This window comes from Saprolegnia parasitica, assembly GCF_000151545.1.
Source record: "Saprolegnia parasitica CBS 223.65 unplaced genomic scaffold supercont2.45, whole genome shotgun sequence".
Classification (NCBI taxonomy): Eukaryota; Oomycota; class Saprolegniomycetes; order Saprolegniales; family Saprolegniaceae; genus Saprolegnia; species Saprolegnia parasitica.
In genome coordinates, this window is record NW_012156439.1 from 229,040 (window position 1) to 238,442 (window position 9,403).

The 9,403-nt window shown below is 59.6% G+C and overlaps 4 protein-coding genes across 4 annotated transcripts in view; all 4 read left to right on the plus strand.

Annotated features, from left to right (window-relative positions):
* Window positions 1–1,589: 1,589 nt before the first annotated feature.
* Window positions 1,590–2,104, plus strand: SPRG_09170 (hypothetical protein; the record flags this gene model as incomplete). Its single annotated transcript, XM_012348605.1, has 2 exons — window positions 1,590–1,911; window positions 1,962–2,104. 2 exons carry the CDS (start codon window positions 1,590–1,592, stop codon window positions 2,102–2,104), a joined length of 465 nt encoding a protein of 154 aa, XP_012203995.1.
* A 1,510-nt stretch (window positions 2,105–3,614) lies between these two features.
* Window positions 3,615–6,760, plus strand: SPRG_09171 (hypothetical protein; the record flags this gene model as incomplete). Its single annotated transcript, XM_012348606.1, has 2 exons — window positions 3,615–5,957; window positions 5,981–6,760. 2 exons carry the CDS (start codon window positions 3,615–3,617, stop codon window positions 6,758–6,760), a joined length of 3,123 nt encoding a protein of 1,040 aa, XP_012203996.1.
* Window positions 6,761–7,400: 640 nt separating this feature from the next.
* SPRG_09172 (hypothetical protein) lies at window positions 7,401–8,306 on the plus strand. The gene has a single exon (XM_012348607.1). It carries the CDS (start codon window positions 7,434–7,436, stop codon window positions 8,229–8,231), a length of 798 nt encoding a protein of 265 aa, XP_012203997.1. The 5' UTR covers window positions 7,401–7,433; the 3' UTR covers window positions 8,232–8,306.
* Window positions 8,307–9,361: 1,055 nt separating this feature from the next.
* SPRG_20734 (hypothetical protein) overlaps window positions 9,362–9,403 on the plus strand; it is a gene marked incomplete at both ends in the record, with an annotated part of 532 nt that continues 490 nt past the window's right edge. Inside the window, one exon of the mRNA XM_012348634.1 lies at window positions 9,362–9,396. Coding sequence (XP_012204024.1) covers window positions 9,362–9,396 — 35 coding nt within the window. The remainder of the gene's footprint in view (window positions 9,397–9,403) is intronic.

Genomic DNA, 9,403 nt, shown 5'->3' on the forward strand with positions numbered 1-9,403 from the left:
CGAACTGGCGGCCTTCAGATTATGAGACGGGTATAGCTCCGGTAGTGCTGACGCCGCCGCAACATCCAATGCCTCGTCCGATTCGGCAGAGCGTGCTCTCAGTCAAAATTACTGCGATGCTTAGTTCAACAAGGGCGAGACGAGCAGCTCGTTCTTTTATCGCAAGCCTTCGACGAACCATTTTATGTACCCCTGAGACGAACAAGGCACCCATAGCGACGGCAACTCTGGCCCCCAAGCGCGTGGCTTCTATTCTCATGGAGTACTGGCAGCGCATCATGAAGGCACCACAACAAGCGCGAGCGCCCAACCGAGCCACGCGGCGTGCCGTGTTGCGATTCCTCGACCGCGCGCTGACGGCCGACCAACGCCGAGACCTGGACCGCTGGAGGCGCACGAGCTCTGTGCCGCGCTCGAGACGATGAATCCCGGCAAGTCGCCAGGACCGGTTGTCTTTAGCGCAGGATTTTTCCAGACAGCGCCCGAAACGGTCTACGAGAATCTGCTGCTCATCTTCGATTACCAACAACAGCACCAAGGGAAGCTGCTCCACCACCAGCGGCGCAGCACGATCGTTCTCCTCGACATAAAGGGCACTACTAAGGTAACTACTGTCCAATCGCACTCATGGCCGTCGAGGTTAAGATTTTGTTGCGGGCGCTCGCGTACCGGTTGTCGGCAGTTGCGCCGGACTTGATCCACGCCAGCCAGGCTGGATTCGTCCGCGGCCGGCGCCTCCACGACCAAGTGCACCTGCTCCACGCGCTACAGCATGGCGCGACGGAGGCAGGTAGCGACGCGTGCGCCACTTTTCTTGATTTTCAGAAGGCGTACGACATGGTCGACCAGCCGTTCCTCTTCAACGCGATGGCGACGAAGAACATCGGCTACGGCTTTATTGTGTGGTCCAACTGTTTTCAACCGACCAAATCGTCCACTTGCTCCTGCACGACGATCATGGACCGGCCATCCGGCCCACACGGGGCGTCAAGCGAGGGCGCCTGTTGTCGTGTCTGCTGTTTGTCCTTTCGATCGAGCTGCTCCGCCTGATGCGCCCGAGCACGGCATCCGTCAAGGCGACGGCACGTCGATGACGAGCATGTTTCCGCGGACTGCTGTCGCACTCACAGGCGGCCGCTCAAGCCCAGATGCTTATTGTCGATGAGTTCTGCAAGGCGTCAGGCGCGGCATTGAACGTTGCCAAGTGTGCCACCGTCCTCCTCGACGAGGCCGATGCAACTGAGCCTGCCACTGCGCTCGACAGGCAAGCTGTCAGACCTGCCATGGCCGACGCAGATGGCGCGGAGTCCGACCCGGGGGACCCCGACGACGAAATCGACGAGGTCGACTCAGCAGACGAAAAAGACGCCGGCGGCTCCTTGCGGCGTCCGTCATGACGTCGATCTTGTGGCATTTGACTGCCGTCGCCGTCGTCGCGCCGCAGCGTATGCTCACGCGGTACGTGCTGGGCAGGAAGCGCGACCCGACCGAGCCGTACCCGTCGATACTGCACACATCGTGGCACCACGACGTCGGACTCGGCGCCGGCCACGATTTGGACGCAGCGTCTGCTCTCTCTGCAACAGCACATGCAGGACGACGAGCGGCCTCTGTGCGTGCCGCTGGTCCTCCGTCAATTTGCCACGTGCTTTCTACACCGCGACTCGAGCCCGTTCGACTTTCTGTCCTACCAGCCATATATCGGCTGCAAGTGCATCCGAGCGTCGACGCTCCATCCCTTTTGGTTTGACGTGTGGCGCCATTGGTCCAAAACACCGACGGACAAGCGCATCTTGGAGACGCCGTCGTACGAGATGGTCGCCAACATGCCGGTGTGGCTCACGACGTACGTACCCATGGCCATTGGTGCGACATGCCACGCGTCGAAGATCGTTCCCGCGGGCGCAAATGGTACCTCGTCGGCGCCAGCCACCGGTTCCGAGCGCTGCGCGACTTCATAGCGCCAAGCAGCTTCTGGTACTTGTGGCCACAACTCGAGACGCTCATGCGGCGCAACAACCCGGGCACTCGCGTGCACATGGGTCGTGTCGGCGCCGCCGTTTACAAGCATCTCTGCGACGTGTACGACCAAGTGCGCCGGTAGAACAACGTGCGGACCAATGCCCTCCTGCCTCGGCTCGTGACCTCGTACCGTTGCCGTCGCCAATCCGATCGCGCACCTGTGGTAAACGCGATTCAGATTCTGAATCGTGTGAGCTCACATGTGTAAGTACAATAGTAATGTTAGCTCCGCTATGGACGGCGACCTGTCGTCGTCGCGTCGATGATAGTATGATCGGCATTACTGTACGTGCTCGTCATGAGCCCTTGGCACGGTACAATAATGTGCACGACAACAGTTGGAGTGAAGCCTGTCGACGAGGTCTTGTCTGCGATGGATCGTTCGGCTCGCTCCTCTCAAACGCTATTACCGGTATGCCGCAGTACTAGGCCGATGCGCGGCAAATGCAGGATATTTGACAGAGCAGAATAGTTGACACCTGACGCTGGGAGACGATACCACGGTGCAGGCCGAGTCATACACTGTACACGCTCCACGGCGGGCGCTGTGAGCTGCTTCCTTGTCTGCTACACTGACAGCGCATGCCACTGCGTCTCGCTACGACGCTTGCGACGGCAATGTCAACGCAGCGCTTGGGTGCGCTTCGCTTGAAGTTGCAACTTGAAGTTCACCTTGCACTTCCCCGCGTCAAAAGAACCGCGCTCGGACGTACCGCAGACTACACGGCTTCGTCCTCGCATCGCAGAGCTCGTTCCATGATGACCTTGGGGTTTCAAGCACAACGCCACGTGCGTCGCCACCATACAATTTCACCGTCGTCCGTACCACGCTTGCTCAGAACCGACGAAGAGAGGTGCGACAGCTCACGAGTCGTGTAAACGCCATCCACACGTCAGTGGCGGCGGACGTAGAAAGGACGGATCCACGCCGCGGTGTCTGTGCGCCATACCGACCATATTTCAACTGGATTTCCACCCACGTGGCAAGGTGCACCCAGTTAGCACTTGCACTTGCGTGTCCACGTCTTTCCCTTTGCATCCCATCCTATGGACGCGCAACGTACTTTCCGGACCATGCCAGACGACGACCTACAACTGGTCGCAGTGGCGTGGACGGGAAACGTATCCTCGAGTCGTCGCACGCCTCCATTTCCGCGCAGACTCTACGGCTGCTGCCACATGGTCTCACTGGATTTATGCCAGAAATCAAGTGGCCCAGGTGGCGGCCCATATTGCGCCAAGCATTTCGCGGCGACCGCCCATGCGATCGCGCTGGTATGGCGACGAGGCAGGCATCCACACCCACTGAAATCTTGAGCATGATATCCAGCAGTTGGGTGGCTCGCAAAATCAACGCGCCAGGTGGTCGGAACTTCAAGGTCGTATTTTATTTTATTCGACTCCCTCTAGTTCCTACAAAACCCGCATATAATTTGCATATTAATATACCAAAGTGGTAAATAATCCCTGCGCCAATCACAGATGGTCTCGTTGGTTTTCGACCAATGGCATCGCGCGTGGCCAAAGATTGCAAAGGCTTCGATCGCCAGCCAGTCTCGAATTTGCCTCGTCGCCAGCAGCTCCACCCTTCGATGCTGCAGCGCCTCCTTGTCGTTGGCCTCGTCGGCGCCGCCGCCGCCTTGGTCGAGGACCCGACCAGCATGTGCTCGCGCGTGCCCACGAACCGCATCGACTGCTACCCGCCGACGGCCGCCTTTCCCAACGCGACCGCCGAGTCGTGCCTGGCCCAAGGCTGCTGCTGGGACCCGAAGGACGACGTGCCCTGCGCGTTTGGCGGTCTCCCGACGCCGGCGCCCTCGGCCTGCAGCGCGGTCGTCAAGTCGTCGCGCATGGCGTGCCGCAACCCGCGCTACTTTCCGTCGGCCAACTCGTCGGACGTGTGTGCGGCCATGGGCTGCTGCTTTGACGCCTCGTCGTCCGAGTGCTTCCAGCCGGCGTTTGAAGGCTACCGCCTCAACGAGTCGTCGTGGCGCGAGACATCCAAGGGCTTTACGGCGACGCTCGTCTTGCCCAAGGGCGCGCGCGGTCCATTTGGCAACGACATCCGCACGCTCGCTCTCAATGTCAACACGGAGCACAAGAACTATGTGCGCGTGCGCATCACGGACCCGAACTTTGCGCGCTACGAAGTCCCGATCAAGCTCCACGGCCTCAAGCCGTCGGGCCACAAGTTCAACCGGACGTACGACGTGAGCGTCACGAACGCGCCGTTTGGTATCGCGGTGACGCGCCGCGCGACGGGCGAAGTCCTCTTCAACTCGACGCCCAGCGGCGCCTTCAACGGCCTTGTGTTCGAGAACCAGTTCATTGAGCTCTCGACGTCGACACCGTCGCGCGCCAACTTTTTCGGCATGGGCGAGCACGTCGGGTCGCTCCTAGCGCCAACCGACGGCGACCACTACACGATCTTTGCCCGCGACCAGGTCGCCAACATGTACCACGCGCACACGAAAGTGGGCAGCGACAACGTGTATGGCGTGCATCCCTTTTACATCCGCCGCGAAGCGTCGGGCAAGACGCACGGCGTCTTCCTCGTCAACTCGAACGCGATGGAGGTCGTGGCCCAGAACCAGTCGCTCACCTTTCGCACGGTCGGCGGTGTCTTGGATTTCTTTGTGTTTCTCGGACCCGCGCCGTCGCACGTCGTGCAGCAGTACACGAAGCTCGTCGGCCGCCCGGCGCTCCCGCCGTACTGGTCGCTCGGCTACCACCTCTGCCGCTGGCACAACCACGAAATGTCGGACGTGACCTCGGTCGTTGCCCGCATGCGCGCCGCCGGCGTGCCACAGGACGGCCAGTGGACCGACATTGATGTCATGGACAAGTGGCTTGATTTTACATGGGACCCGGTGCACTTTCCCCAAGCCAACTTTTCCGCGTTCATCGACGACCTCCACGCCCATGGCCAGCACTACGTGCCGATTGTGGACGCGGGCATTAGCAACCAGTACGACGACTACGTGTCCTACGACGAGGGCTTGGCCATGGACGTGTACATGAAGGACCCGGCCAACGTTGGCATTGAAGAGAACAAGGTGTGGCCCGGCATGGTGGCGTTTCCGGATTTCTTCCACCCGAACGCGTCGGCCTACTGGCACAAGCAGCTCGAACGCTACTACGCGACCGCGCAGTACGACGGCATTTGGCTCGACATGAACGAACCCAGCAGCTTTTGCGTCGAGGGCGGCCGCGAGTCGCGCACGTGCATGTTCAACGACAGCTTTGTGCCCGCGTCGTTTGTCAAGTCGGCCGACGTGCAAGCGCCTTTTGACCCGTACCGCCAGTCGTACGTCCCGGGCCAAAAAGTGCTCGGCAACCTCGCGACGCAGACGGCGGCGCTCGGCTCGCACCACTACAACTCGATTCACTACAACGTGCACTCGCTCTACGGGCACTCGGAGATCATGGCGACGCGCTCGGCCATCGACCAAATCCGCGGCAAGCGCTCGTTCATTCTCGCGCGCTCGACCTTTGCCGGCGACGGGCAGTACACGGCGCACTGGCTCGGCGACAATGGCGCCACGTGGCCCGACATGAAGTACTCGATTGCCGGCGTTCTTGCGATGAACATGTTTGGCATGCCGATGGTGGGCCCGGACGTCTGCGGCTTCTCCTTTGATACGACGAAGGAGCTCTGCGTGCGCTGGCACCAGACCGCGGTCCTCTTCCCGTTCATGCGCAACCACAACGAAGCCACGATCGACCAAGCACCGGTCGACTTTGACGACGAGGCGCTCCACATCATCCGCGCGACGCTCTTCAAGCGCTACGCACTCCTTCCGTACCTCTACACGCAGCTGTACCACGCGTCGGCGGACGGCGTGACGGCGGCGCGGTCGCTCTACTTTGAGTTCCCGGACGACCTCGCGACCTTGGCCATTGACACGCAGTACCTGCTTGGCTCGGCGCTCATGGTGGCCCCCGTCTCGAAGAGAAGGCGTCGACGGTGGCGGCCTACTTTCCTCAGGCGGCAACCTGGTTTGACCTCTGGAACGGTCTGCGCGTCAACACGACGACGTCGGCCAACTTGGTCTTGGAAGCGCCTCTGGACACGGTGCCCATGTTCATCAAGGGCGGCTCGATCGTGACGCTGCAGGAGCCCAGCACGACGACGGCCGCGAGTCGCAAGAACCCGTTTGCGCTCAAGATTGCGTTTGCCGACGCGGCCAACGACAGCCACGTGGAAGCGACGGGCGACCTCTACATGGACGCGGGCGACTCGCTCAACCCGCTGACGACCAAGGCGTTCTCGCTGATGACGTATGCGGCCAAGCACTTTCCCAACGGCATGCTCGAGGTGGTCGGTGCCGTGGCCGCGAGCGGCTTTACCGGCCCCGAGACGACGGTCCCGCTCGCGACGATTGAAGTCTACGGCGCGCGCGGCATTGCGGCCAGCGCCGAGCTCACTGTCGAGTACACCAAGGGCTCGACCAAGCGCGTGGCCAACGCCACGTACAACGCCACGAGCAACGTGGTGACGATCGGAGACCTCCACCTCGAGGTCGGCGCGGCCTTTACGCTGCAGATGTTCCCCAAGGCCGCGACGATTGTGTCGTCGACGTTGTCGCCGGTGGGCGTGCAGGTCAAGGCGGGCACGGACGAGGCGGCCAGCGGCGTCTCGTGGTGGATCATTGGCGGTGCGATTGCCGTCGGTGTCCTCCTTGTCGCTGCGCTTGCGCAGTGCTACCGCCGCCAGGGCTACAACGCTGTCGCCTAAGGTGCTTGGTGGTTTGAGCTAGGTTTCGGTGTGCTAATTGAACTACGTTTTCTATTCATTTCAAGTATATCAGTAGGGCAAGAAGGAGCTTGCCATGTAGTACAGTAGTATGTTATTGCAGTGCAGGAAGCCGCGATGTTGGTTGTTCTAGCTGACAGTTCTGCTCGCGCTCGAATTCTGCCCTCTGGCGCTGCCACGTCGAAAGAGATGATGCTCGCCGTTCTATCCGGATGATACTTGCTTTATGCGGATGGTTGGGGCGGGTTGAGTTGAGCTTGGCCGTGGTCTCGATGCATCTTGTGATCTTGTATAGCACCATGCGTGGCTCACGGACATCTAACACAGTCATTTGTGTGACCTGCTCATGAGCGCCCTGGTTTAACGCCTGTTTCCACCGCGACGAACCCTGCGTGGGAGGAAAAACGCATTTAACGTGCGGCCTCAAAGATTCGTCGCGCAATAATTTCGAAACTCGACGCCTCGCTTGTCATTTAATGAAGCGTCGATGGATCTCACTTGGTTTTTGTATGAATTTAAAAAAGGATGTGGCAGTACCATTCAAACTCAACAAGGGCGCACTGATTGGCCACGGCTTTTTCTTGGGTTCGGTTTGAGTTTTGAGAGTCAGTTTTCTTTTTCTCAAAACTTGTGGTGTTGAGTTGACTCGAGCCCGATGATGAGTACGACAAGCCTCCTGCAAGCCCCAACCCAAGCGCTCGTGGACCTCTCGCTGCCACTGGGCACGAACAAGAACTCGCTCGACATTGCGTCTGGCGGCGCCGTCCTCCGCAAGTCCTTCAACGCCTGGGACGACGTGCTTCTTTGCCGCGCGGTCAACGCCCGCAAGCCATGGACGGCCCCGAGCGGCGAGATCATGCTCTACTGGGCCGAGATCGCCGACACGCTCATGCGCACGCGCGGCTTTGGCGTCAAGAAGGACGGACCGGCCTGCAAGACGCGGTTCGAGAAGATTTTGCGCATGACGATCGGCGGCGAGAAAGAGATGCTGCGCAAGACAGGCACGGACGACGAGTACGACGAGCGCGAGCGCCTTTTGCGCAACATGTACGAGCAGATCGATCAGTACCGCGACGGCCGCGACGGCGACGTCTCGCACAAGGTGCTCGGGGACCTCCACGAGGACGCCGAGTCGATCGAGAACAAGCGCAAGCGCAAAGGAAAGGCGCTGGCTCGCATCATCTCAAAGCGCGAGCGGCTCATGGACTCGATCACGGGCACCGCGATTGCATCGACGCCGCCGACGCGCGACGAGTTCAAGTCCATCTTTGAGTACCTCCAGCGGCGCATGGAGATTGACGACGCGCGCGAAGAGCGCCGCATGCTCGCCGAGAAGGAGATGGAGGAGCGACGAACGGCTGCGGAAGAGCGCCGCATGGCGTCCGAGCTTGAGCGCGACCGCCAGCAGCAAGAGTTCATGGTCAAGGTGCTCAACATTATGCAGAGCAAGTGAGCAGGATGATGTTGCAGTGAGCCGTTCCGATAGCAGTAATAGATGGTCGTCGTCGTGTGTGAGTCGAAATGAAGCGCAAGTCGAGTGCACATACACGTATGGCTTCTACCTCGACCATTGACGGCCGCGGCTACGACAGCGCGATGGGCGAGAGTCCGTCGAAGACCCACCGAGCGCTGGTGCTGTGACGGCGTCGACACGCGACGACTTTTAGCCAATCCAAATCGTGAACGGCGTATTTACCACAAATATTCCATGCTTTTTGGCCAATCCAATGGCAAGTCTATTGGCACCAGTCTTTTCTGGTGCCAGTTTGCAATTGACGTTGGAGTCCACAGTAGTAGCTTAGATCGTAGAGATAGAAGAGATCGACTGCGCCACACAGAAGCGTGTTTCCCGCCTTATCCATGGGGAAATGGCTTTTTCGGCCGCTATAGACACACCCTTGCCTGCTTTCATCTGCGCTGGAATCTCACAGCGCTAGTGCAACAATTGCGAGGGGACATCCAATACGACGACACTGTCTCTAGTCTATCGAGTGCTACTATAATAACAGCCCATGCAGTTGTTGACACAGAACACGTCATGCTTCCAGCAGCGCTACACGTCAGGTGTGCTCGCAGTCGGACACCGCGGCGTCGCCGACCATGAACAGCAATGCGTGCACCACATCTTCGCGCCTTCCGTAACCATGAACATACCATTGCAGCGCAGAGTCCTCGGCTATCAGACCATCTCCTACAGCAGAGAAACCGGTAGTTAGCATCTTGGCAGACGGCAGACAAAGAACCCAGGTACATACAGAGTGCCACGCATCGCACGGAGGCAAAGGCACAGAGGTATAACTAGTCATTGCTTTAGCGCATAGATGCAACGCAACGAGCTCCGCTCTGTAAGCAGCGACACATGGTGCAGCGCAGCCGCCGATCACGGTAGCCATTGCTGTAGCAGTGCATTGGAACATTGAATGCTCCAACGGCCCGCTAGCACGCGTACGACGTTTCGACGTGTGCCACTACACGCACCCAGATGGTGCGTAAAACAGGAGCAATTACGAGAATGGGTGCTCTTTTTCGAAACGGCTTGGGTATCAGCACCAGTCCTTTTTCGTTTGGACGGACGGAGCAACCATGTCGACCGCGGGGATGCGCTTCTGCAAGGAATGGTACGAT

What these genes read in the sequence shown, in the direction of transcription:
- SPRG_09172 (XM_012348607.1), top strand. Translation starts at nt 7,434, where the DNA reads ATGATGAGTACGACAAGCCTCCTGCAAGCCCCAACCCAAGCGCTCGTG.